The 27,929-nt window shown below is 46.1% G+C and overlaps 2 protein-coding genes across 4 annotated transcripts in view; both read right to left on the reverse strand.

The window, feature by feature from the left end:
- Positions 1–559: 559 nt before the first annotated feature.
- The window catches only part of IFT52 (intraflagellar transport 52), a 231,549-nt gene continuing 204,179 nt past the window's right edge, over positions 560–27,929 (reverse strand). Inside the window, exons 1-13 of one of the 3 annotated variants that reach the window (XM_075516929.1) lie at positions 11,709–12,051; positions 10,710–10,797; positions 10,316–10,445; positions 9,380–9,455; positions 9,221–9,292; positions 8,221–8,347; positions 5,930–6,016; positions 5,158–5,226; positions 4,235–4,389; positions 3,111–3,198; positions 1,912–2,020; positions 1,253–1,398; positions 560–671 (exon numbers count right to left, since the gene is read on the reverse strand). In XM_075516929.1, coding sequence (XP_075373044.1) covers positions 624–671; positions 1,253–1,398; positions 1,912–2,020; positions 3,111–3,198; positions 4,235–4,389; positions 5,158–5,226; positions 5,930–6,016; positions 8,221–8,347; positions 9,221–9,292; positions 9,380–9,455; positions 10,316–10,445; positions 10,710–10,797; positions 11,709–11,827 — 1,314 coding nt within the window. In that variant the 5' untranslated portion in view covers positions 11,828–12,051 and the 3' untranslated portion in view covers positions 560–623. Of the gene's footprint in view, positions 672–1,252; positions 1,399–1,911; positions 2,021–3,110; positions 3,199–4,234; positions 4,390–5,157; positions 5,227–5,929; positions 6,017–8,220; positions 8,348–9,220; positions 9,293–9,379; positions 9,456–10,315; positions 10,446–10,709; positions 10,798–11,708; positions 12,052–27,929 lie in introns of those variants that run through there. The other 2 variants (XM_075516931.1, XM_075516930.1) reach the window with 2 other exon arrangements.
- SGK2 (serum/glucocorticoid regulated kinase 2) lies at positions 13,775–26,549 on the reverse strand. The gene is made up of 14 exons (XM_075516933.1): positions 26,363–26,549; positions 22,778–22,847; positions 21,503–21,560; positions 20,633–20,682; positions 19,943–20,000; positions 19,274–19,357; positions 18,824–18,955; positions 17,881–17,993; positions 17,297–17,333; positions 16,633–16,719; positions 15,138–15,233; positions 14,680–14,835; positions 14,157–14,246; positions 13,775–13,930 (listed from the first exon to the last, which is right to left on the reverse strand). The coding sequence occupies exons 1-14, from the start codon at positions 26,547–26,549 to the stop codon at positions 13,775–13,777; spliced, it is 1,374 nt and encodes a 457-aa protein (XP_075373048.1).

Consider the following 27,929-nt stretch of genomic DNA (forward strand, 5'->3'; position numbering starts at 1 on the left):
AAAATGATGTATTTCCAGTCTTATATGAGGCAGGTATCTGCAGCAACGTCATTATTGCTTAATTTAGACTCTTCCCCTCCCTTGGAAGAAATGTCTTCCTTCTACAGTAACAAACCCACCTCTCCTCCGTTCACTTTGGCAGAGAGACAAAAGGAGACTGCCTCGGGGTGACAGTCTAGCATATTTTCAGCAGCTCCTGTATTTATGGCTGTATTTTCTTTTCCACAGTTCACAAACCAAAATAATAATCTTTCCCACAGTGCAATTAAGGGCTACACGTACACCAGGAGAACCCACAGTAAGCCTTACAACAAGAAAATAAATACTGGCGCCGGAAAGAAAGACGAAACCCACATTTTCTCAGTATAAGATTTTTTTCATATATTACAAAATTACAGTTTCAATAAAGAAGTAGAAAAATAGGAAATTATTTGGGAAGTGCTTGCAAAATACAAGCACTTCCTCAAAAGGCATTAATTATCCAAACTACTACACATAAATGATCCAAACATTCAGTGAACTGCTGAGACGGTCCCAATCAATATACTGAACACAGAGGTTGAAAAAAATGGAAAAGTATGTTTTTACTAAAAGGTTTATCTCAAACTGGGGAAAGCCAGGTCTCAGTTCCCATTCTGGAATCCAGCTTCACTTGTGTCAGTATCATGTTCCTTAGGCAAGGGAAAAGGAGAAAGGAAAGAAAAAAAAAAAGGAATTTTAGTAATAGGGTAGAAATGTCAGATTTTTGTCTTAATTAGACTAAATGAGACACAGGGAATACTTGTTAGTAGAAACAGCTGATCTGCCGATATGTTCCAAACAGACTTTGAAGCATCAAATTTACTATAAAGAATTATTTCAACACAGTCCTTCTTGTGAGTAACAATGCTAGTTTCACACCTCCATTGTAGCATTAGCAAGCACTGTGAACATTCGTGAGGGCGCACTGCTGTTACACAATGCACCAGTAATGAACTGTATTTCGCTGAAATTACCGAAACTACGCTTGCATGTATTAATCCCCCAATTAAAATAAATGAGAGACTTAATAAATTGAACACTACACATTCTACACAGATTAACAGTCATAAGTATTCTGGATCACACTTCACTGGTCTAATTTATTATACAACAAATGTCTTAACACATCACTCTACCTCTTGCCTGTGACAAGCGTAGCTGCTACAAAGATGTATCAGCCTCAGTGCTGATACTACCAACTATTCACTTGTCATTCTGTTATTACAAATACCTGATTCAGTTTCTTAAACTCAACCACTTGGAAGAAGATGTGCTCCAGGATATGTTTGGCATCTTGCTTCTCCTTTGGGAGTTTACTTGTTACTCCTAGGATATCGCCACATTTTCGTACGTAAAACTCCAGGTCATCGTCAGTACCTAAACAAGCATCCCAAGGAAGAAGGCAGTTGAATATCACACATATCCCTAGCAGCTGGGCAAAAATGCACTACGAATCTCCACTTGTTGGCATTCTGGGAGGTTAAGTCCTATAACTAAGTTCAGTGGACTAGCCACGATGTATTCTTGCAGCTAGTACTTTCTCATCATTCTTAGATTTAAGGTGTGTTTAGAATAACCTTAACATTTTAACTTCAAAGCATAATGAAAGATGCGAAATAAATCAGCAAGAGTGTGCAAAGCAATTTATGCATGATACAGGAAACAGCAGGCAGAAACATAATAAAATGTCATGTAACAAACAAAATAAAACGTCATGGTACATAAAGTCAGTTATCAATTTCCAAGGCCCTTCAATTTCTTGGCCCAGGATGACAGCAGTGGATTTTCATAAACAAGGCCCATGTTTTAAAATTAAATATAACAACAATTTTCCTCCAAAAACTTGGACTTTATATATAAATGTGTAAACAATCAGTCTGCTCCACTTACATTTGTTTGTAATCTCTGCAAGACGAGCTTTCTCAGAGGAAAAAGTTTCATCCAAGTCAAATAGCTCCAGAGGGGGAGGAGGCAATTCTCTGAAAGCAGGTGGAAAAACCTTGAAGAGAATAATTAGCATGGATTATTGCCAAATATTTTTCTTATACTTTACAGATCTCTAAGACAATAGTTTTGGACTTAGATTGGACTTGAAGAAATTTTTATAAAGTCAGAAGCAACTCCAAAAGCCACAGTACAAAAATTCCATTTATATTTTGTAAAAATAACTGAATGTTCCAAAAGAGTTTAGTCACAAGTATGCCAGAATTACCACCTCGCATCACAACTAGACATACTGCATTTGCAGTTTGTTTTTAGTTTTGCTCCATGAGATCCAGGTCATAGCTGAGATAGCTGAGGTACTAAGCTCGCCATAACAGCCCACCTTGGAAACACATTCACACTAATTCGGGTAAGAGTATTTTCTTTTTCATGCAGTCACCACTTACGCCACAAGTTGGACTTGTGTTTTTAAAGAGCAGCACATGAGACGATACTTTCAGTTGCACCCCTGCAGCTATAAGGGCCCCAGCAGCCACTCAGCGTGGCCAAGGTAAAGAAGGATGGAGCCATGACGGCAAAACTCAAAGATACTCAAAGATACCTGCTTTTCAAAGTAAGTTTGACAGCGCCGCAGCTCGTGTTGTTGCTGCCAGCCCAAATCTCTGCTGATAAAAGTCTGGCCAGCCCTTGCTGTAAAAGACCAATGCTCCACTTTCTACTTCCCTAAAGGATACGGGAGATGGAAGAAGAGTGGGACAGACTGGCTCCTCCCCTGGCAGCAGTCAGTGTATTACTTACACCACCACTGCTTTCTGAAATACCACCTTCTGTTTTCACAGTGAAGGCTGAACCACAGCAGCTCACAGGACTGCGAGCAGCTACGCGGCTAAAGGCTTATATACACAAGGCATTCTGCTATGGTACCAGATGCTACATTTTCAAGCTCTGTTGATAAAAATTAGAAGCATAAATAAGTGCTCTTTCCTAAAAGATAGTCCCTGCAATGTATTCAACTCCCAAGTGATTAATTATCACAACAGCATTTTTCTCTTTTTTTTTTTTTGAAAGAACTATGGAAATGACACACAGAGGTTTTACATGAAACAGAAGGATTCTCCACGTGCTGTATCAGCAAGATTACTCACAGCTGGCTGGAGGACAGGTAGTGGAGTCTCAAATTGAGGCTGAATGAGTTGGAGGGGTTCATGCTTCACATTCAGCTGTTCATAAGCTCTGCAGCACAGAAAAGACAAAGTATGAGAGAAGAAATGATGCAACAGCCATTTCCACCTGCATGCAATAAAGGCTAGAGAGATGAATTTTTATGAAGACACCAGGGTCAACCAATATCCGCAGTCATAGTATTAAAAAAACAGGATGTCTAATTTTAGGAGGACCCCAGAGAACTACATACAAGTAATAATTGACTTGTACAGCAAACAAATTAGTTAAAATTATGACAGAGAAGAAGATAATGATAGGTGGATATATAAGATGATAAAAAAGAAGGAAGTCACAACTCAATTCTTCAAGCAGCTTTTAAAGGGATGAATGTGCATGAGGAAAAAGCGATCCAGTTCAAAAAGAGCAGACTTGGGATTTCAACAAGGTTTTTCAAGAAGTCCATAACCAAAAGCCATTTTAAAAAGTTATTTGTTATAGGATGAGAAGGGAGATCCTACTATGAATTCATATCTAGCGAAAATACAAGAAATACAGAGTAAGAAGAAACAGTGTCCACAGCAGGGTGGAGTTTCATGGAATCTGGTTAAGCCTGCTACTATTCAACATGTTCATACGTGATCTGGATAACAGAGGAGTTATGAGGGACAAAGCTGCCAGCAATAAAAAACTGGTAAAACTGAGCAGCAGATAAATCTCAAGACACAATTATTGGGAAATGCGAAGATGAATGAAATGCAGCTTCAGTAAATGCCAAGTAATTCAAAAGTGGAAAAACAACCAGTTTTCACTCCAGAAAGTACCCAACATCACTGTAGATAGTTCTGTTAAAAATATCAGTTCACTGAATCAGCAGTAGTCAGAAAAAAGGAAAAAACAATGCCAGAAACTACAGCTAAGACAAGAAGCAAGAGAAAGTATCACTGTCACACTGTACAAATCAATATTCTGGTACATCCATATTCAGAATGCTGCCTACAGCTCAGTTCCTTCTGCTCTTAAGCAGACACAGTTAAGTACAAACAGAAAATGCAGAATATACAGTGGAAAAATAAAATAAAATTTAAAAAAAATCACAGCTGCTGACTTGATAACTGAAGGGAGGGCAGTTGTATCCAGCTGATAAAGGGATGTATCAAAAAGCTTGGTGAAGTCTCTTGGGTTCTCATCTCCTTCTTGCAGACAGACTCGCAGTTGCTCAGACAGCGCAGCTGTATCTGGGAGCATGGTATAGTCTGAAATCTGAACACACACACACACACACAGAGATACACACACTTATGATTTAAAAAGACCAACCCATTGACATACTCTCTTTCTAGTTTCTCTCACTTAAAATCTCATCTAGAAATAATTATTTCACTCTTTACCAGCTGCGACCATTTACAGTGCCTCTTACTAGACTGGTAGACTGTGCAAACTCTGTTCTCTTAGCTGTGAAACTACTTGCGACATGGACGTTGTATCTGAGCTTCTGTTAATTCTTTGAAATTAAAAGAGACAGCTTACTAGTCAACTGGGGAATACTGTTCTTTTTATGCACGCAGAGTATACAATTTTATCACGTATGATATTTCCAAATAAAAATAGCGTTTGCATACATCAGTGAAAAAAGCAACTATAATTGATACACAGGTCAGTCCCTACTCACGTACAGAAAATCTGCCTTCACTTCATGCATGTTCCTCTTGTCTGAGGGCTCCGAGTGAAGTGCAAATTTATTACGCTGGAGCAGCAAATGATCTCATAAACATGGGCAAATTGGAAAGAGACTTTCACAAATGAAATCTGATAATGAACAGCAATCTAAGTTTGACAGAGATACAATTACATTATTTTTTATGCCTAGTCCATCTGTCTACTCAATCTCAGACCCCGAATAAAGGGTCTGCAACAACAACAACAGCATCCCTCTAGCTGTTAACCATTTTGTGCTAAATACATGGTTTGCCAAAACTGGTGCTGCTGGATCACACTACTATTTACTTCCTTGTGACGGATATCTCTTACCTCAGGGTCCTCCATATCCATCTGGTTTAAATGGACATCTGATGTTGTGAGCCACTGGAAAAGCACATCCTGGAGAGGGGCAAAACTTAACTAATTTCTGGAAGGTCCAAGTAATCTTACATTATTCTTAAACATTCATATTAAATCTATTAAATAACATACCATGAAAAAGAAGAAAAATATGAGTAATAAATCAAAGAATATCTAGGGAGAAAATACAAACTTTACTTGTGTTAACATATGGAAGGGATGAGTCATGGCAATGAGCTTACTTTGTAGGAGGTACATACTTTCAGGAACACCTCAGCAGGAAACTCCCCTTCTTACACATAACAACGTTAAATACCACCCTTCAGAAAGTGCATTACAATCTCCAGGTATCAGGAGCTACATATGCAACGGTTTATTATTAATCAGTAGCCATAATCAAGCGCTAAAGAAGCTAAGAAAAAGTAGTAAACAAAAAAACCCCTCCACTGAATATTTAAACATTAATAACAATAAAGTGGTGAACAAAGGTAGGAAAAGCTTTTCAGAGTCCTATGACATAAATAATAAACTATATCTTTAAAAACTCCTTCCTGACACTTGTGGTCTAACAAATTCCTCAGATGTTAGTATTGGGTTAGACCCTCCATACTGAATCCCTTTCATAGCTGTCTTGCTATGATGAAGCTAGTGAGCTTGGATTGCTTTGTAAGTGCTGTGAAGATCCACTAAGGTGGGTTTTAAAAAAAAAAAAAAAAAAAAAAGAAATCCACAACAAACTTACCATGATCTTGCCATTTTCTTCTTTATCTAAATATTGATCACTGAACATGTGGGAAGATCCCAACGCTGCCATCTTTCCACCTTGATTCTAACAACAAAGAATACAATATAGCAAAACATCCTTCCAAATTGCAGTTTGAGAGGCAATCATTAATGCTGCCTAATTACAAAGTGATTTAAAGAAATAGGAAATTTTGGAATAAGGAGTGGCAAAAGCAGTTTCAGACTTGGCAAGCTCACAAGAGCGCAGCATTATTATAAGAGTATATGCTCTTAAGGCTCATAAATTTATTAAAAAAACTGATCTGCATTTCATAAGAGTAGACAGACAATTGGCTGGCAATAAAAAAAATACAGAGAATATCACCAACAATAACTGCACTTAGGCTATTTTTGCACAAAAATAACACTCTTCTTTTCAATCAAATAAAAAATAATTAAGTTAAATGAATGCATTATTAACTTCTGGCAACCCATTCTTCAGTGTTCAGAATGTAAACCTAGAGGCCGGTGACATGCATGCATGTCAATATAGCACATATTCACATCAGGTAATGGGAGAAGAGTTTGGTAATTTTATTATTTGTAAGATAAAATGCAAAATATGCAGGTCATTATATTTTAATTTAGCTAAATTAAACATGCATGAATATGCATTCATGAAACATCTTTGGAATTCTTCTCTATCCAGATTACCCCCTAATCCTTCCACAAGGACATACATAAGAAATCATAAGTTTTCAACAGAACAAAAAACCACTGTAATGCTCCCTGCACCACCTGTGAAACTCACAGCATAATATAACCATGAAGACTGCTGTAATGAATTTGAAGATACATCAAACAAAGCTCCAGTTTATTTAACAGATTTCTGATGTTTCATACTCCATGTTTTGCAAGATTTTAACCTGAATTCTACATGCTTTACCCGCAATAGCATAACTAGGTAGCATCCTCTGCTCTTACTTTCCATTCCTTCACTTTCTGTTGCTATTCTTTACTGTATCTCTTTTTCATTCCAAGAGATCTTGTTTTCCTCTACCAAGTTTCTCTGCTCTGCTTGAGAGACAACCTCTGTCTCTGGCTTCATCTTCTACCCTTGTGTCTACAACTTCCTTGAGCTAGATAGGAAAAGTGATGCCATCTATATGACATTCATGTCATGGTATTTTATCAAGGCATTATATGGTGTGGAATGGTTTCCACTGCACAAACCTATTACACTTCAGTGATCAACCCATGCAAAACAGTTCACGAAGGTACAAGCAAGTTAGACGGATTTCACTTACAGAATAATTTAGTTGTTATAATTCTAAGAAGAAAACACTCCTCTCCACACCGATTAGGTGAGCGGCACGAGACCCCACATAAACAGGCACAGTCTTGAAACAAGAACACCAGCCAGCAAAGCTATAATCCCAGTCAAGTTAAGGCTTTACGTAACTTACGTGACTTATGTCGCAAAAAGACAACTCTATCATTAATGCAAATAATTTCAGTATTATCATGGGTGCAAAATTAGGCATGAGTCTATGGGTTCATTTGATCTATGTGCAAATATCGTGTGGGTGGAGGGATTTTATTATATCTTACTCTGACAGCTGCAGATAAAATGCGAGCAGTAAGTGTACTTGTAAGTTCACTTCATGTTGCTGTATTGTCTTTGATTTATGGGGTCTATTTCAGCCACAACATGGGGGGATGAAGTTGGGCATCCTCAGGAAAAAAATCACCTGCCTACCAAAGATATCAAAAAACCACAGTAGTGTTAGAAACTCACCTACATAGTAAAAAATGTGTTAACGTGTTTATGTTCACTAACAATATTAATTCTTTGTTTGTACCCATCATCTACTACTAGATTTCTGAATTTTTTTTATAAATTAACAGGGCTGGATGGGTAAGATAACATAAAATCCACAGGTTCCAAGGTGACAGTCCTCTTCCTTAACTCAATATGGCATATTTATGAAGCTAATGATACTCTTACTTACTACATGATCACTAAGACAGTGGAAAAAACCCCAAACAGCGAAACTTTAAAGAAGAACTAAAAATATCCGTCCGTCAATCAAACAAATATATAATCTTTGCCGACCATCAAATTAATTCTCCTCTGAACCCCATGCAAAGAAGTCTTCCATAAAAGGAGGCAGGAGCCACTAGGCTCACCTGGACTTTGCAGGTGCATCAAAAATAGAAGTGGGTTTGTAAGTACTCCCAGAAAATACACTCACAATTTCTGTGTGGGGTAGGGGGAGAATGCATGGTTTGTTACATGCAGAATCATACCTCATGCTGATAGAAAGCAAGAATAGGCCTGTTAAGCGGGAAGCAGACAGATCCTGTCGATAGAATAGCCACTGCTGGTTTCATCACATTCAGTGTGGCACCAAATGGATACACAAAAGTGAGCGTTCTGCAGGAAATACAGAAACCCTGTAAGTATCTGCATGTATCAGGTAGGCTGGACATATTTATAACTCAGTCTGTCTGCCTAAGCCACAAACTGTAATTGTGCACCGGTGGTGGAATGCCAAGAGGCATGCTTTCGAACATGCAGATCGTTATAATGACATTTTAGTCTCTTTCTACAGGTTTTTCCAGGTTGACAATTTGTCTTTAAATAACAAAGAACACTCTTGATTTTTGTTTGCACACTCCTGTATCCCAGAGAAGGGCAGGGGTATTTAACTTAGACAAATATATATTCTGGAACAAAACTACAGGAAATGTTTTTACACTTACATTTTTCCTTGTAATCAAACATATGGTCATTTATTAGTCTAAAAACTAGCTGCAAGGAAGAATACAAATGTTTAGAGTTATTTATGGAACAGCTGTGTTCTTCTCAATGCCTTTTCGCTCCTCTGCAGCACAGAGGGATGGAAAGCTAAAAACTGCAATAAATGTCTATCTTACCCTGGATTAAGACTCTTTAAAAAGAAGTAGGGTTGCTCATGCCTGCAGCCAGACCACTCACTATCTAGAGGTTATTCATATTTACATTGTTTAATCAAATTCAAATCCACAGACAAGGGACAAATAAGATCTGGTCAGTAGAGTAATAATTCCCTTCAAAACTTGTCACTCCTGCTCCTTCATTGGTTATCAAGCACTACTAAACAGATTCTCCTTTCCAGATATAACCGTGAGGAGCAAGAAGCTGACATAAGAAATACATGAGAAAACCTCAACACAAGCACAACATACTCCTGCTAGATTACAAACCTGCTAATTCCGAGTTATTCTAAATCTTTTCACATCAGCTTCCTCAAAGGAAAACACTTACTGTGAGTCATGTCCACTTCCATCTTCATCTGCTGTCTCAAGAACTGCTTTTCTTGCAGCTTCACTGATTCCCCTACAAGATGTTGAAAAGCAAAACTTACTGAAAACAATACAGATTGTAAGAGTTTACAGTAAAAATTTATATACCCCAAATATTTACCTATTCAAAACTCCATCAGAGATTAGTGCTTCTTTTGGGTGGTGGTACTTGTAATATACATTTCGTACTACAGCATCTTGAAGAAAGAAAAAAAATAAAGAAATTCGCATCTTAGCTGATCAGTATGCTAAATATAGCAATGAAAAATTAGTTTAGCTCCTGGATTCCCTGGGTGTTTGCTTCTAACACCACAAAGCTGGCATGTGGCTCCCAAAAGAATTCAGATCAGCCTTCTCTACCATTTCCTTTTGGACATACAGATTTAGAACAGGAATATAGTTGCAAGTTCAAGTAAAAATAAGCACATCTCCATGTCTTCTGCAAAGCAGAAGAGGCAAAAGGATGATCCAGTTAAAAGAATACGTATCAAGTTTTACAAGTTCAAATTCTTTTTTTATACATCTTCCAAAAGCATGATGAATCTAATCCTGGTGATGCAAAAGAAGGCACAGTCTAGAAAATGCCACCAAAACCCCTAAAAATATTTTATGTACATTGAGACACAGTTGTTTTGGTTTTTTTTTTTCACATTGGCAGTACAAAACCTAATGAATGGCATTTTATTGGTGTGCTAAAGAAAAGTGCCACTGTTTATTCAGGGTTAGTATGAAGTGATTCAATCCATTAAAACACGTGGAAAAAGTGTTTGAAATGAAACTAGAATTAATTGTTGTTAGTAAATACCATTAAAATTGACAACCGCAGCAAAGGAATGGAGATAGCAAACTTGTTATCAAGGTACTGTGTCCATGGAAAGCCCTTGGTGTGCTCCAGTATTACACTGCCACGTACACGTAGATTTCAAGAAAAAACATCTCTTAGACCAAAAGGTACCTTGTGAGATGGATTTGCTTGGCTTATACAAACAAAGGCTGAACCTGCTCTTTAGATTTTGCGGAAAATGGAAGAATAAAAGGTATCAGTGAGCTCCATTACCGTTATTGAAAACGATCCCATATTCTTCTAACAAAAAGTTAATATTCGTGCCACATCGGGACTCTCCGCCTTCTCTTAGCATCACCAGGATGGCTCCACCATCCTCCAGGAATTTCTTCAGAACCGAAAACTAGAAGACAGCAAAGATCCAGAAAAAATACACGTGAAAGAAGCTACACACAAGACTACAGGAAGTTATATTGAGATGAGGGGAAGTAAATGATTCTGACTGCTTGCAATGAACTTGATCCTATCAGAAAAGCATTCAAGTTTCAATTTGTTTAAATTCATATAAAAGAGTATTATTGCAAATTCTTCTGTGTTTTTCTTTTCTATTTCACATTAAACAAATTTTGAAACATAACTAATTTGCAAACAGTCATTGACTTCTTACCTCAGCAGCACTGAACTTTTCTCTTGGCCCTGCTGTAATCCACAATTTTACCCCAAACAGTTTCTCAGATGTGATCTCATCTTTTAAGCTATGAACAGATTAATAAAGAGACATCATATTCTTGGATACAGTCCCAAACCATCACTTTCTTTTTTTTTTAAAAGAACTAGCAAATAAACACAAAGCAAATCACTTCAGTCACTTCACATCCTTTTATCTGGGTTTAAAGTTGACAATTCAAGTGAAAATAATCCTTACAAATTTCAACCCATTAAATAGTAAAGCCCCTCTAACAAGGCACTGTGGCAGATCCAGAACAGGTATAAACCGTCACAACTGCTATTAAACTTTGCACCTGATGAGCTTCCTCTTATTCTTGTGTTTCTTTTTGCTCTGGACACATTTTGTAGTGGACAGACAGGCAATATCATATGTACAAGGGCCGATTTCTTTTTATCCCAAACTCTAAATCAAGATAGACTCAAAAGCCTGTACCAGGAGTTTCATCCTTATAACTTACGCTCTATCTCTTCCACAGATAAGATAGCTGAAAGTTCCAAAGACAGGCATCCAACTGTGAAATTACAGCTAATGCCACAGAGTGCAATCAATGTGAAAAAGACATTTTAGCTTACGATACACCTTCCCAAAGACTATTCGGGTATTCAATGCGGACCACAGACAAATGTCAGGATCTCTCTATGGACTCCCAACCCCTACGCCCCGGGCTGCAGAGCGGGGAGGCTGAGGCAGCCTAGCCTCTTCACTCAGGAGCGGCCAGGAGACGAAGAGGGATCCACAGAGATGCACAGGGATGCCTCGGAGAGGAGGTGGATCCACAGGGCCCGGCCAGGCTGAGAGAAGGCTCGTCCGCACTAGCTGCGGGCGTGCCATCCGTCCTGCCTGCAAAGGACCCTCGGACCACAGAGACACGGCTTCTCTCCCACGCCAGCGCCCCCCAAATAGCTGCCCCGAGTCACTCGGAAAGCTGCCCCTCACCTCTGTATCTTCCAGTTACCGCGAAGCCTTTTGCGCAACGATTTGTAGCTGCTGGCGAGAGTGAAAGCCTCCCCTTTGGACGCGTTGAAGACTATGGCATTCCGCAGGCCCCTCTCCATAGGGTTACCCGCGGCTACCGCAGCGGACGCCGAAGGACGCCAGCTCTCGGGACGCGAAGCGAACCTCCAACGCTCCTGCTCCCCGGCGGGACCCCGCAGCGGGCCGGGGGTGAGGGGGGCGGCCCGCCCGCCGCGGCGGCCGGGGGCAGCGGGGCCGAGCGCAGCGGGGCCGGGGGCCGTCACCACGGCGCGCTCCGCCTAGCAACGCGCCGGCCGCCGAGGCGCATGCGCGGAGGTCGATGCCCCGAGCGTAGAGGTCGCTGCGGTGGCTTGCGCCGTTCCGCGGGAGGGAAGGGGGCGGGGCGGGACGGTACCACTGCGGCGGGCTGGGGGGAACGGGGCTCCGCGGGCCATGCCACAGCCGGGCCGGCCGCCCTCACCCTGCCCGGGCCGCCCTCGCCCCTCAGCTGCGGTCAGGTACCCCGGCTCCGGGCGACGTCGGCTGTCGGCCCGCGGCCCCTCAGGCAGCTGCCCCCCCCCAGGAGCAGGGTTCTGGGCCTTAGGCCCAGGTAAAAGCAAAAATACCAGTGCTTCTATGGGCCTGAAGTAGGGACTTTCTATTTAATTTAAACAAAAAGAGTTCCCGTGACTTTCTGCATGCAGCCCAGCGTTGGGGTACAGCATGAAGCCGGCTCTTGCCCGCCCTCCTCCCGCCAGCACCCCCTTACACACAGCACAGAGATGGAAGCACAGCAGTGTACCCACTTTAATATAAACCATGTCATCGTTCCGATAACTTCGGCAAGTACAAGGTAAAGTCCGATAAAAAAAAAGTTATTCCAGCACAACCTTCCCAACAGTGTGAGCATCACTCAACTTCTAGAAAGCCCCTTGTTTACTCCTGTGTTGCAGGGAGAAGCTCTTAGCACCCTTTCTCCTCCCCACAGCAACAGAGCAAAACAACTTAAAAAAAAAAAGTGGGAAGTGACATTCAAGGAGTATACCAGCATTTAAATTAAGGCAGAATAAATAAGTGTTCTACATGGGTGACAGGCATTTTCGGAGGGGTGCTGGAGCCCGGAGCACCGCTGCCCCTCTCCCGCTCCTGCATGCGGGGGCTCGGGGCTGCCGGCCAGCCCAGGGCGGGTGCGGAGCCGGGCTCGGGCTCCCCTCGGTGCGTGCTGCCCCATGCTCCGCAGCGTGCTCAGGGCAGTGGTGCCCGTGTGCTGCAGGCAAGCCAAGCACAGGCACTGACAGGATCCCCCACCCCAAGCAGGGTTTGGCCATAGGGTTATTTTTATTTTACCAAGCAACTCGGCCTCTTCCCCACCCGTTTTATGTGGCTGCTCCATAACAGCCTCCTTGTTGCTTCAGCAGCATCCCAATCCTGGACCAGAGAGAGATGATCCACTCACCTTGGGGAGGGACTGGCTAGCATGAAAGGCTACAGCACAGTTCAGGATTTATGGACCTGCAGCCACCTTTGGAACAATAACTGGTGAACAGCTTTGAGCCCAGCTCAGTCCAGGATGAGTGGCTTAAGGGGCACAGTCCACTTAAAGGAAGGAAGCCACTGCTCTTGGTAGTGTGAAGTTTCCCTCTCTATTGGGCAGGCAAAGCAGGTGGACAGAGCTGGGCTGAGTTAGCTCCACAAAGAAGAGTGGCCAGTTAGAGGGGCGGGGCTGTTGATGTGAATGATGGTACATACCTCAACCATAAATACAACCACAGAGTGAATACAATTCTGCCAAGTAGCACAAGACGCTCAGGGGAAAATAATGATAATAATAAGTGTCCAACTTTCCCTGCCAGGGGAACAGTCATTTAGAGGGAAATCCACCAAACAGCAAAAGTTAAAGAGCTCTGTTCCATCCCAGCCAGTTAGTGTATTAGTCCCAATTTCCTTAAACCATGAGCAAAGGACAGTACCAATCCTTTCAAAAAAAAAAAAAAACACCATAAAAACACATTCAGTTAAAATCTGGCTTCTCAAAGCCTTTGTAAAACCTAGATGCCCTCTTCAGTTGGTGCATAAGAAAATCCTAAAAACGCATCTGAGGCACTGGAGCTGCTGGCTGCTAGGTCAGGCGTGTGGGTGATGGAGGCGGAGATCGTTTCTTGGGTGAACTCCGGATCAAAGTGTCGCAGATCAGCTGGACCAGCCTAAGCCAAGGAGCAGAGAGGCACATAGTCATTTCAAGTGAGCAGACCCCAACCACCCACTTGTGTTCAGACAGTCTAACACAGCGGCTCTTCCAAAAGCATGGTCACCGCTGCATTTGCAGTTCCTAACCTGCACTTCAGCATCCCTCAGTGTCAGCACAAGACATCTGGAGAGGATTCCTTTTGTACCACTGTGTAACAGATAGCAACAGAAATACCCACTTACCACGTTGGGGTTAAATGGAGGAGTAATCCTCTTGTGGTACAAGTCATCCCAGTTTATTGGGCTGAAGAATACATGGTTCTTTATCTCAAGCTGCATAGAAAGCAGGGGGGAAAAAGTCAGTCTTCTGCTAAGCCTCCTTTTCCAGCACCTGCCAGCTGGTTTCATAGCATTAAGTGGTTGAAGAAAGACTTGGAACCACATATCCGTGTAGGGGCCATGTAGCAAGTCCTTCATACATGAGGGTCATGGTCCAGTAATCCCTTGAAGGGAGATGACACTATCACACATTGGTGTCCTAGCTTGCCACCATACCTTGAGTCATAGTGTTTCCCTTTGGAAATCCAAGTCAACCCCATATACCCCTTTGGAAATCCAAGTCAACCCCATATACCCATTTTAGGAGGCTTGAGAGACATCAGCATGCATAGAAAGCTTTTCCAAGGCAGCGCTGTTATGAAAGAAAGGCTCAGAATAGAAAGGTTTCCTATCCATCCTCCCTCCTGATCCTAATGCAGGCACCTACAAAGTCTGTCTTGGCACCCAGCCTCCTCTTCTGGTCCTTGTGGAGAAGTCCCTGGAGGATGTCACAAGCTGCCACAGTCTTGCTTCCTTGGATCTGGAGTGGCTTGTGCAGAATGTTGTCATACATCTGAGACACATCGCGGCTGTAAAAAGGAGGCTAATTTGAAAGAGAGGAGAAGCAGCCAGGTAAAACATGAGCTACCATAAGGAACCACACATCACAGGTCACAGTGAGTCCTGCAGCAAGTAGATGAGGGAGACCTGCCACATCTCAGATATCAAACAGATCTCTCCGTTCAAAGGGCAACTGTATGATTGAAACAAGTCTAATTCAGGATCTAATTCAGGATTCAGTTGTCTGTGTCAGGTACCATGTGAACACCAGACCAGCCTCACATCACAGCTTTCAAAAATAAACTCTCCATCATGTAGAGTAAAACAGACAGCTTCCAAACTTACTAGTCCAAACAGCATCTCATAGAGGACGGCTCCTAGGCACCACCAGTCTACTGTCCTGTCATACGGCTGCTTCTTTAGCACCTCAGGAGCCAAGTACTGGGAAGAATCAGAAGTAAGTATTTCAGTCAAATTATAAAGGAATGGCTTTGTCCTCAGAAGCGCACAAACCTGGCTGCACTTCAAGCTGAGCAAATGCATTAGGAAGCACACAGATGCATTTCCTACTACGCTTTGATAGACTCTCTGCTTGCTTCAGAGCAATGGGTTTGAAAGACACCCACCAAAACCCTCAAAGTGTTTTTCTGGGCTACACAAGGTATAGCCCTCCTATAGAGGTATAGGTATAGTCCTCCTATAGAGGACTTGTACAAGGATTTGCCACCCAGCACAACTCAGCCAGCAAGCCTGTCCTGCACTGACACATTACACCTCTAAGAGGCTCCTGTGGTTGAGAAACGGCTGCTGCAGTTTTCAGTCCCATTAAGTCTGTTCAAAGCAGCAAAACTACCAATAACCACCACCAAGGAGCAACAGGGAAGAGTTCAAACCACCTGCAGAGCAAGGAGCACATCAAGCCTGGTCTCACACAGGAGTATCTATGTACTATCAGGCTCCCTATCTAGGGCAGATAAAAAACACCACACACCAAAAACCACAAAACAAAGCTCAAACATTCCTGCTCGGTTCATGCTGTACTATCACATAAGTGGGTCCCCACTGAAAGCCAAGGGCTACCACCAGGAAACTCCTGCCCACTTCTGCTGAGCTTGAATACTGAAAGGCACCTTGCTTACAGATCCTTCTTCAAGCTACCTGAGGAAGGGCAGCACATGTATTACCTAGGCTAAAGTGCTACCAAAATCCCCGGCTCTGTAAGGAGCAGGAAAAAAAAGCCTCCAAGACAACAAATTGGAGATTTTTTTTAGCAAAACTTATCCGAGGTGCATTGGAGAACAGGCATTTCCTCCCCTCTGAGCAGTGTTCACATTCCAGGAGAGCCTGGTCCTCTCCTCTGCACAGGGTGTTTTGCAGCTCCTGCATACCAAGGACACGCAGAAGGGCGCAGCAAGGTCCTGTGTTTGTCAGTACCAGCAGGCTCCCTGTTCTGCAGCTCCAGAGTATCAGAGCAGGTAAACAGCCTGCTCACGGGCTCGCTCATGGGCTCCCAGGGTCAAGGGAGTCTCCACAGCCACCTGGAGCAGCCCCAGTTTCACAAGACTGGCCATTTCTGAGTTCAGGGATCCCTGCCCCCAACAGCACAGCAAATTTAGAGTACTAATCAGCTGTTACAGGTAAAACTGTCTCTGCTGAGTAGGGAAGACCTTATCTGAACTCCAACTTCAGACTGACAACCTCAAAGAGCCCAAGACTGTCTGATTCATAGAGCCCATGTTTTGAGATGCTGAGCACCCACACAAGTCCGAGAGCCAGAGCAGCAAGCCTCTGAAGGCTTTCTGCTCCCAGGTCACAGTGAAACCCCAGCACATGCTTCTACCTCAGGAGTGCCACAAAAAGTAGAAGTTGTCTCCTCTTGCTCCATTCCTTCTTTGCAGAGTCCAAAGTCTGTCAATACTATGTGTCCCTAAAGAAGAGAGGGAAATTTCAGCTTGGCTGACTCTTTCTAGGGAGGAGACAGGATTTCCAAGCATTGGCCTTCACGCATCTCATGTATGTTTTAGTTCCCCACTGTTCATCCACTTCCCCTCCCTCACCTTCTGGACATCCTGTAGTACAAGTACAGGAGCCTATAGAGAAAGTAGAGTCCAGACTTTTTTAATTTTTTTTTTTAAATTTGTCTACAACTGCATAGCTATGAAGAGATCCAGCACTGCTGTGCTTTGCCAGTGCTTTATCCCAGACCCAGTTTATATAGCAGTCACCACCAGAGTAGCAGCAGTGCCTTGCTCTTAGCACCCCCGATTCCTGCCCACAAGTCAGGTCCCAGTTTTTGGGAACGAGCTGAGGGAGCCCCAGGTGTGCAGTTCTGCAGAAGGCAGGCTCACTCCCTCTTGCAGGTCTGCACAGAAGTGCAGTGGTGCATACATACAAAATCCATGCAATTAAGTGAGCTGTAGCCCCGCTTGCAGAACCATAGCCCTCTGTTTATGGTCCTGATGCTTTTAAAGCCAGAAGGAAAGCAGCACGAGCTGTGAATATACCTGGCAATCCAGGAGGATGTTCTCAGGTTTTAAGTCCCTGCAAGACAAAAAGTGCTGTTTGAGCAGATTTGGCCAGATATTCAGAAAAGCTTGATCTGAAACAGCATCAGCTAAGTACAGGAGCTAAGAGACTCCACAATCCAGTTCACCAAGACCTTCACAAAGTGCAGATTCCCATCACTGTTGGGTATCAACATACAACATATGCAAATGTAGAAAGACTGCTGTCATACAGGATCCAGTGGTAGCCTGCATATCTATGCATAAATTGGCACTGAGACAGCTTCTTCCTTCTCGTGCCAGGTTTATTTTAGATCTTTTCACCCAACCATTCTTCTTCCCACTATCAGGCTGGGAGCATTTTTTTTTTTTTTTTTTTTTGCTCATCAGCCCATGCAGACAGCACCCCTCTTGCAGGGTAAGACGCCAGCAGTGCACCGTCTTGTTTGGGGTAGGAGAGTCTTCAGCTACTCCAGTCCTGCGTTTTGCATGGCCCTAGAAGTCTTTTCCTGCCCCAGCACTGCACACAGCCTGGCTGGGCAGGCTCGGTGCCCCTGCTCTCCCCAGCAGGACACATGCCTTACCTGTAAATGATGTTTAAAGAATGCAGGTACCCAATTGCACTAGCAACTTCTGCAGCATAGAATCGGGCCCGGGGCTCACGGAAGCAGCGCTCCCTTTGCAAGTGGAAGAAGAGCTACAAACAGATCATAAGGTTGATCATTTCTTCTCTAAAAAAAAACCTGAAGGATATCTGGAGTAAGCCTGAAAGCCAGCTACTTCAGTGAAAACCAATTTGCAGCAAGTGGCACATGAACAGCACCAAATAAACCCAAACCAAATGACTTTAAGCAATGTAAACACCTGTCCAGAAATTGCTTCATTTGTCCTCCTCTTATGTCACCATCTCACTTAATTCATTGCCCCAAAACTGGTCATCTGCTGATCTAGTTAAGCTTTCTAGCTTGCTACAACCCACAGGCTGTAGTATGGCCATGAAGAGTGGTACATGCACAAAGCTGAACCCACTAAGATCCCCAATATGAATTAGACTTGGACAAGACATCCATGTTAACGATATCACCCAGCCAGTTTCAGATAGCACAGAAAGAGACAACTGAAGAGGAGCTTTTACAGGACAGAAAAAGAAGTCTAACATACTGCAATGGAATCACCCAAGCACTAGACTGGAATCCAGAGCTGGCCCACAAGTGGGTTTTGCCTAAAGCTCGCCAACATCAGCATTTCCCATATTCTCTGTAGGATTTTAAAATGCCCCTAGCACATGTTTTGCTCAGCATCCATGCCTTGGGAATCATCTGACAAAGGTCATATCCAGCAAGATCTTCACTCAACTTACAGGTGAGCTGGCATGCCAGCCACTCCTATCCAGTCCTTGCCAGCAATCAAGGCAACGTTATATTTCAACATCATTATCTTCTGACAAGAAAGAGTTTTAGGCAATAAAGCACCATGTTTGGGAAGGACCAAATAGAGGATTAAAATAAAGCCTGTATGTGCACTCACCTCTCCCCCGTTTACATAGTCAAGCACAAAGTAAAGCTTCTCCGAGGTCTGGAAGGAGTAATGGAGTCCCACAAGGAAGGGGTGCTTGACATTCTTCAGGAGCACGTTGCGCTCTGCCATAATGTGGTTTTGCTATCAAAAAGCAGGCAAGACATTAGTTTCAGGCAAGGGTCCAGTCCAGTCTGACGTAGGGGCTCACTGCTGTTTTGAAAAGAGTGGAAGCTGGGAGTTCTAGGGGGTCATCTCCAGCCCCAGAAAGGGAACCACTCTCTCCTCTCTAACCAGATTCATCTCAGTTCTCCATTTTCCCATGGCACCAAGAAGTCCATGTTTAACCTGTGACTTGTCTGTGTGAATGCTCACTCAGCCACAAGATACTCCGATTCCATTACCAGGATTGCTCATACGCTGACCACTATTTGCAGAAGTAGCCAAGGAGAGCAGACATACCTCTTTTTTCTTTAGGATGGTTTTCTTATGCAAGACTTTCACAGCATAAAAAGTCCCATCACACTTGCGCTTGGCCAGGAGAACCTGCAACAGAAGGTCTAGTCACAGGTTGCAGTCTCACCTTCTGCCACTTAGTGTTTCCTCATTAGCTCACCCCTCTTGCGAGTGATTTACACAGAGTACAGTTTCAGAGGGGCATGTACAAAGTTTTAAAGCCCAAGCTCCAGCCCACCAACTTCCCAGCACTTTCACTGCCAGAAAAAGGCACACAACATCTCCACGTACATCTCTTACACACCCCATAGAAAGTAGTTCTGGAGTATTTGGGCATAGTCCCATTTAAACTGTATCCTTTCTATCTCACAAGGTATAGATTTGCCTAGAGATCTTTTGCTAGCTGAAGAAGTCTGAGGCTTATTTTGAATCAAGTACTGCTCCTCACCATCACCACCCTGAGCATGAAACACCTCACACTTCTGTCCTTAGAGAGGCTGCAGGACAGCTCAAAGAATGGACCATGAAAACCCTATCTCAGTTCTCATCTAGTCTCAGGCCAAACTCCTCTGGAAAGGTGCAAGCAAAGGACACAGCTTGAAACTCCTTCAGCAAGGAATTCTCTTTCCAAGCTGCCTCTAAAGAGCTACAGCCCACCTGTACAAATCCACTTACTTTTCCAAAGCTTCCTTTGCCAATAACCTTCAGGAAGTCAAAGTCTGTTGGCTTGGCACTGTTGGGCAAGAATGAAGCAAGTTAATGTTTCTGGGAGAGAAACATGCAACAGCAACACTACCATCAAAGCAGAGTTCCATCTTGGAAACAGGAGTGTTTGTGAAAGGGATTATTTGTGAAAGGGATTAAAGGGCACGGGATGGGTGACCCTTGCTCCCAGCCAGCTGTCAGCAAGCAGGGGATTCACACCGTGTGTGTTGGTGCACCCCGCAGAGGATGAGCAATCCCTCAGCAACCCACCTGCTGAACACAGCAGCAGGTGAAAGCACCTGTCAGGACCAAGTGGCACCTTTACAGGGGACACGGTTTGTCCCCACTTCTAGAGAAAGACAGTCAGGGAGCCAGCAGTGAGGGGGAAGATCTTCCCTTACTACCTCTCAAGAGAGATGGGACAAGGGGCTGCAGACATGGACAGGAGGAGAGGATGATTATGGTAACAGGGACCAGCTACAGCTGAGTGTCTTGAAAGCTACTGCGTTGTTGACACACATGGAGTTAAAGGCCAAGGAATGTAATTATCAGGACTTTCGCAGACACCACCCATGTGAGACACAGGGACCAAGGGCATTCCCCTGCCAGATCTCTTCCCTGCACGCTCCACACCCTACCTGGCTTTTGCAGGGAGCTTACTTTGGGTTAGCGGAAGGTCCAAGGTTGATGTTGTCATTTGGTGTCGGAGGCTAGAAAGGATAATAATAATATTAGTCACAAGGACCACACTGCAGGTTGTACTTTCTCTTCCTTAATACAGCATCCCTTGCACAGAGCCTTTGAGAAACCCATCAGCAAGAGACACAGTGGGTGCCTTGGTAAACTAAGTGATGGGGAAAGGGAGAGCAGAGCTATGCACTAAAGCAATAGTACGGCTGGAGGCTGTACTAAGCTAGAGTCTCATCCCATACTTGCAAAGAAAAGGAGAGTACCAAGAGACTGCTTGGCTCCCGACTTGAGGCTTTCAAGAGCTGCTGTGCTGCCGCAGAAGAAAGGCAGCGCGTGGCTCAGTTGCTCGCCGCAGCACCGAGACAAGGCGCTCCCCGCTGCCTGTGCTAGGCAAGCGGCCCCGCGCACAGCTCAGAGAGGAGCACTTCTGCAGCAGGACATCAGCACCTCCCTGCAGCCCTCTGCCCACTCCCATTAACCCCCAAAACTGCCAAGTCTAGAGCCTTGGAAGTGGCCTTGTGCACACCTAGCACCACAGAGGTGGTCAGCCCTCTTCCCAATGACAAGGAGGTACACACATACACATAGTCTTCCTCCTGTTCCTGCTCCCCAGGAATCTTCCCCTCCCCAGACTCTGGGAGCACTATGCCTTGTCCAAAAGGCTATATAGGGGCTCTCCGGTCTCCTTTTTCTCTACCCAGCATCACCCACAGGGACAAGGCGGCAGGAAGCCTCCCAGCAGGCTCACACAGGCTCTCCTCCTTGCCTTTCTTCTACAGGCACCAGCCCCTCTCTTCATCCCAATGGTGAGGATTTGCTGTCTCAGAGCCATGATCTCACCTGGGTGCTTTTGTCCGGGCTCCGAGAACGATCCATTAAAAAAGCAACTCGTTCAGCACTTGGGAAAAGAAGAACCCAGTATTGAAAACAAAATCCAAGAAAGCAAGCTTCACACCATTAACTTGCCAGGGGCCAGCACAGACCCCAGTGCATCCTCATAGGAGACCTCAGCTGAGTTCCCCAGCTGCCCCCTTGGCAGGGGTGCACATGCACTGGGGGAGGCAGGGGACAGTGGGCACACACCAGCAGGAGATGGGGGAAAAAGGTTCCTGGGTGCATGAGTGATTTGAGCAAGCACAAACATATTAAATGCCACAGTTAGCCCTTGATTTGCAATAGCAGAATCTGGCCAGGGCACCAACACATGGAGACCAGCACAGCCCAAGCAGCAACACAGCATCAGGGCCAGATGAGGTTGCAGCCCTCCTGGCCATGGCGAGGCCCCTCGAGACAGACGCAGCTCCCGCCCCACCACGCAGGGATGCTGCAGCACCCAGCCCTGCAACCCAGCGAGCATCCCCGTAGGGCGGCCAGGCAATCCAGCTGGGCTGGCAGCACTTAGAGGCCATTCCCCCAGCCCAGGGCAGTTTGGGGCTGTTGACATTGCAGGGAAGAGGGGCTGGCCGTGGCAGCCAGGGCGGGCTCAGTGAGCAGAGGCATTAAAGCACAGGGCTCTCCTCTACCCAGTGCAGCTGCTGCTGAAGTTGGACTTGAACAACACTTGTTGGTTCAGACCCACCCTGCTCGAGCATCACCGGGGAGCAACAGGTCCTGCCACCCCAGGGATTCCTCCTCTTAGTTTTAAGGGTTCCCCCACACCCCTTGCAAAAGCCAGGATTAAAGAGATGAAGAAAAAAGCTCTGTACCCTTCTCCCCTGCCCCAGAGAGCTTTGTCCATTCCCCCCCAAGCTGTCATACACCACAGGGAGGGGCTGAAGGCTCCCATCCCCCCAGCCGCCCTTCACCCTGCCCCTTCCAAAAAGGGGGCCCGAAGATCCCACCAGCCTCCCCCACATCTCACCTGTGGGCGCTCCCCCTCTCTGCCCCCACGCACCGCCGGGCACAGACCCTCGGCCATCCCCGAGCCCCCCTCCTCCATGGCCGGGCTGACCATGGCAGGAGATGCTGGGCAGCAGCGGGTGCTGGCAGCTGTCCCCGGGGACTGCCCACATCTGGCCGGTGCCAGCCAGCTCCATTCACCGCCGAGCTGGCGTGGGGGTTATCAGGCTGAGCTTTTAAAGGGCTCTCATCCCACTGGGAGGCTTTCATACTCACTACAAGCAGAACCTGGAGCCGGAGGCCTTGATGGTTTGTCCTATCCTCTCGCGGCCGTGCTTGAGGAGTTCTGTGAGGGAAGTTGGAGCACCGAAGCCGATTAGCTGGCGGCGCGATCACAAGTGCACAGAGGCATGTTTGTTCTTCACTGACCTTGCTCTTCTCTCCACAGCCGCCCTCCTCCCTCTTCCACCCACATACCAAAATAACCAGGAAATTATAGGAACCAGGACAGCTCCCCTCCCACCCCAGCCAGGAGCCCTCAATAGCTCACAGGACGGGGAGAAGTGCCACAAAACAGACACTCTCTCCCATGGCAGAGAGAACTCGGGCTAAAGCACCACTGTCAAGCCTCCCTGGGCCACCCCTGGGTCCCCAGGAGGGACAAGGAGAGTGCTCACAAGGACGATGTTGTACTGGGATACGTCACGCACTTGGCACATCCCCTGCCCCTTTCATTCAGGACACTGCGAGTAATTAGGGACATGAATGAAACCTTTCAGGGCCCTGCAGGAGGTAAGCCAGCACACACACACATCGCAGCAAGTAAGTGACTGACTTGCCCAAGTAAGTGACAGCCAGTGCCAGAAGCTGGGATTCCCACCACGGATCATCCCTGCTGCTCAGCCACGCAGTCGGTTGCCACCACCCATCATCATCATCATCACCTCTCCCTTCGCAGAGAGGCAAAGTCCTGTGCCTGCTCCTCCCAGCACAGGCTGAGCAAGAGAAAAGCCCAAGAAGTGCCACCTGTATGGAGGAGTTCCTTGTTTTGCTTAGGAGCAGATGACAAAAATATTCCAAGACTCAGTTTTACTCCCTGGCTCAGCTCTAATTTTGCTACTGGAAGGAAAGAGAAAGTATCAAAACAGTCAGAAACCTACGCACACACGTACACACCAAAAAAAGGTGCCTTTGTAGATACAAGCAAGTTTTCATCCTAGAATAGCTCTTCTACGGACCACGGACTTGGCAGCACCAGCTGCCAAAGCCCATTCCCCCAGGCAAGGAGACTGTAGGACAACAACAAGTTTTGAGGTAAACACAAGCCCATTTACAGAGCCCTTCCTGCACAGGTCTGGGGATCTGCCAGATGGAGGGACCTGCACGCTCCAGAGAGCCACCAAACCAGGCACCGCCAGCAGTTCTGGGACCCAGGGCAGGTCTGACAAAGAGCCAAAAACCAGGCTGTGGTTTTAGAGTCTGAATGGCCAGGGAGGAGAAAGCAGGAATTTAAAGGAAAACCCACAAACCATTCAGTGAGTGAGCTTACAACATCAGGCTGGTCCGAGACCCTGACCTTGTCCAGTACTTTCCCTTGCAGCAGGTAGGAGACTCGTCCCAGCAGGCACCCACCAGTTAGGGACAGCACGCAGGCAGCACCCAGACGGATCAATCCCCATCTCCTCCCACTGGGCATAGTCCTTATTTCCCTGACAGTCTGGCTCTCCCTGGCTCACCGAGGTCTACTGAAGGTCATCCAGCGCCTGCCTCGGGGCTGCGTCTGTCCCACAGCCTGCTCAAGAGGCCAGCCTGATATCACGGTCACAGCAGAAGGATATCAGCCCTGCCCTCCGAATCTGAACCCTCACAAGCTTGATTTTGGCCCCAGGGTCAGCTTGCTGCCATAGACACTGTTCTGATCCCAGACTCAGGGGAAAATAAAAGACTCCCTTCAGGCATAGGTGGGCATGTCACAGCTTGGGCATCTTGGGGAGAATATGGGGAAGCCACAGAAACATATCTATCTGGCTTCGAGGTATTCGCTGGCAACGTAGGATGCAGGACAAGTTCCTGGCTTGCCCTAAGGGCTTGGACAAGGCTTCTTTAGCAAGGCCTGCACAACCTGCAGCTAGGCAGGAGCATCGCTGCTGAGCAAAGGCTGCGCAGCTCTTCCAGGGCCACAGCCCGGCAGCCTGTTCCTGCTTCCCTCCACCAGCCCCATTCTGCTCCACTGCTTCTTTGCTGGAAGTGAAGTCAAGAGTCAACAAGTCCCTGCTGACCAAGGGCAGCGTTTGCCAACAAAGCTATTTCATTAAATGTACTTGCTCTGAGGCAAGAGTCTCTTTCTGCACTGAAGTACCACATGCATTTTTAGGATATGTATATCCCCATCCCGTGTTACTTTCTATTCAGGCTCAGAGCCACCTTCCCCGGCCCGAGTCCACCTTCAAAGCCAGGTTACTTTCCAGTTTAAGTCTCCTGAGCAGTCAAACAGGCTTTTCCTTATCACTAACAAACCCTACTCCCCCTAAAGCACAAAGATTTCCTGAGCGCACACACACTGAACAACAGAATCAGAAATAGGTCACGAAAATACGCTGGGATCCTTGGTTATACATGCCCGGCTGCATCCCTCCTCGTGCCTGCTGGGGCAGCAGGGATGCTCCAGGCATGGCCAGGGCCACAGGGAGCATCAGCAAGCAAGTCCAGGAGTTCCCTGATATGATGTGACTATTACACACCAGGAACAAACCACTGCACCCCACACCCCCTCAAAGAACATTTCGCCCCAACACCCAGGCCAGAGGCATCTCCCAGGCAGCAGGCACCCGCTCGCACAACGTAAAGCTGCTACTTACAAGTTGGAGCAGTTACTGCGGCTAAATCTCCCCCCCAAAACATCCCTCAGTAACATACGTTTTCTTCCCAGCACAGCACAAGCAGCTCCCTCTTCCTTCAACAGTTCTGCCAGCAGTGACCCACATTCCCATGCTAGCCCAGCGTTATTTGCTACAAACACATTACTAATGCAACGCGTACCTTGCACGGAGATGCAACCTCATAGTCTCGTCATCTGCAAGCTGCCTCCCACCCTCTTCCCTGATGTCACCACTCTCAGCATCGTTTCCTACATAACCTAGATTGCAAACCCCTCGGAGCAAGTGCCTCGTCCTCTCCCGCTCCGGGAAGGGCTAGTTGCCAGCATGGAGAGGCAAGGAGGCCTGGCGGGCTGTCGCCGGGACAGCAGGCAATGTTTTGGAAGCAGCACAGGGTTTGGAGGGGCAAGGTTGAGAGAGGGGCACCTAAGGCAGCCCCCAGCTTTAACCCAGCACAGGGGCTGCACGCAGCATAAGGGGGAGATGCCCCAGTTTCAGCTCAGAGAAGGAGCACAGGGGAGGTGGGAAGGACAACTCCTGCAAACCTGCTTTTACTGGCAAAAGAACCCCTCAAGCTTTCCCCAGCTACAGATCTAAAAGATAGCTCCAGGCCAGCACCGAGCTCCACTTTCATTCCCATTGAGACACTACAGCACACAGCAAGTCCAGGAAGAGGTTAGGAAAGACTTTAAAGGACTTCTTCACTTGGGGAAGCTTTCTTAGCTGCCCTCTGCAGAGCTCCTGGTTTGTCCAATTTTCTCTGGAGGATCCTTTCCCCTACACCCCAGGGACACTGCAAACCAGAGCAGGAACCCCAGCCAAACAGCCCTGCCTCTGAGCAAGCTGGAGCCCACAGACAAACAACCCTCCAGATTTTAGAGAAAAACTACATGCAAAGCTGGAAAAAACCCAGCAGGTAGCTAAAGCTTGCAGCATTTCACAAAAAATAATCCCACAAAAACAGAGAACAAAGCATCAAACACACCTGGGAGCACATCTACCAGCAGAGGCTGTGTCCTGAAGCATAGGAAGCAGTTCACAGCTGGCAAACACAGAGACCCCTCATTCCCTGCACTTCCCATCCTCACACCAGCCCACCCTGCCAGACCAGAAGCCCAAGGCTCTTCCCTAAAACTCAGAAGGGAAGAGCTTTGTTTCTTGCAGCAGTTCATTTAGCCCATGAACACAGACACCCCCACCTTCCCAGGGTGATCACACCACTGCTGCTGGCTCTCTGCAGCCCTTTAAAGAGAGCAGGAAAAGCTGATCAGCTGCAAAAAATCAAGACACACCTGCTAGATATACCCAAGGAGTGAGAATTTTGGTGGGGGTGGTAGTTTTGGATGAGGGAGGGGTGCAGGTAGTGGGTAGGAGCCAATTCCATCCTGGCCGGCATCTAAGGAGTTCAGAACAATTTTTTACACATGGTAGTCAGCTGGAAACTTGTCCACTGTCCTGTGGTTTGGAGGAAGATCAAAACTGTTGTTTGGTTCGGGTCAAGCCCAGAAGAAGCTGCTCCTTCCAGCATCCTCCAGCAACCCGGCAAGACTGCAGCCCAGGGCAGCCGGCCCGGCGCTTTGCAGCAGTATTAAATGCAACCGTAAACACGTGTGGAGGGGAGGACTTGGTGTCGGAGGCGTGCGATGATTTGAGAGAACAGAGACTAAGCTCTGAGCAAAAGGAGGCATTAGAGGAGGGCTGGTGTCTTCTCTTTCTCTTCATTAAAAATAAAGCATTCTCTTCTTGCTTCCCCTGTCATTTTCTATAAAATCTCCCATGTGTGGCTGCAGCAGGAGCCAGCCCAGCTGCCCAGGGGCGCGGAGGGGCTGGTCACCGTGGGACAGGTCCCTAACCCCAGACTGCAGCTACCAGGAAGAAAACATCTGAACCATCGATGTGCTCCTTGCCATGTGTAACGAGAGAGGGGACGCAGCACGTGGCTTGAAATTTCGTTCCCTCTCAGGTCAAAGCCTGAATTTTTTATTCAGCCAACATCCTCAAGCTATTAGCATTGTCAGCTTTTAAAAATATCCTCTATTATGTTTTTATTTTCTCCGGTTTTGCCTCTACTTGCATTGAAATGGTCAAGTTTTAGAATACTTTCAGCAGCTAACTTACATTTTCAAATCAATAGTTTCTGCTTTTGTTTCTTTCAATAAAAACCTCAGTATTATCAACAAAACCTACTCGATTGTATTTTCCACAGAAAGGCACCTTTAATTAAAAACCCATTTTCTATCCAAAGAAGAGAAAGCAGAAGGATCCTGGAAGGAAAAATTTTTACCAGCTAGAATACACAAAATATCTAATCTGGAATGCGGCCAGTAATGATAACAGATACGGACGGACAAAGCGACGGCTGGGTTGGTTTTGTCCATCCTGCCCGCTCCGCTGGTCAGGGTCGCTGGCGCTCGAGGGCTGTGCACGCGCTGGCTGTACCGCAGGGCCGGGCACGCCATGCGAAGCTGCCGCTCCCCTTGCACGCAGCCACCTGCTGGGCCCCCGCGGGTCCCACAGCAGCCGGGCCCCGTGCAGCCCTTGCTGGGGAGGGT

The sequence above is a fragment of the Mycteria americana genome, chromosome 14, assembly GCF_035582795.1.
Source record: "Mycteria americana isolate JAX WOST 10 ecotype Jacksonville Zoo and Gardens chromosome 14, USCA_MyAme_1.0, whole genome shotgun sequence".
NCBI classification, from domain to species: Eukaryota; Metazoa; Chordata; class Aves; order Ciconiiformes; family Ciconiidae; genus Mycteria; species Mycteria americana.

Bases quoted from the DNA above. Each gene is read 5' to 3' on its own strand.
- SGK2 (XM_075516933.1), bottom strand. From the start codon at position 26,549: ATGAACTGCTGCAAGAAACAAAGCTCTTCCCTTCTGAGTTTTAGGGAA. The intron at 20,683-21,502 runs GTGAGATCATGG...TATCCTTTCTAG, and splicing joins GCCCGGACAAAAGCACCCAG to CCTCCGACACCAAATGACAA. The intron at 16,720-17,296 runs GTATATTCACAG...TCTCTTCTTTAG, and splicing joins ACATCCTCCTGGATTGCCAG to GGACACATAGTATTGACAGA.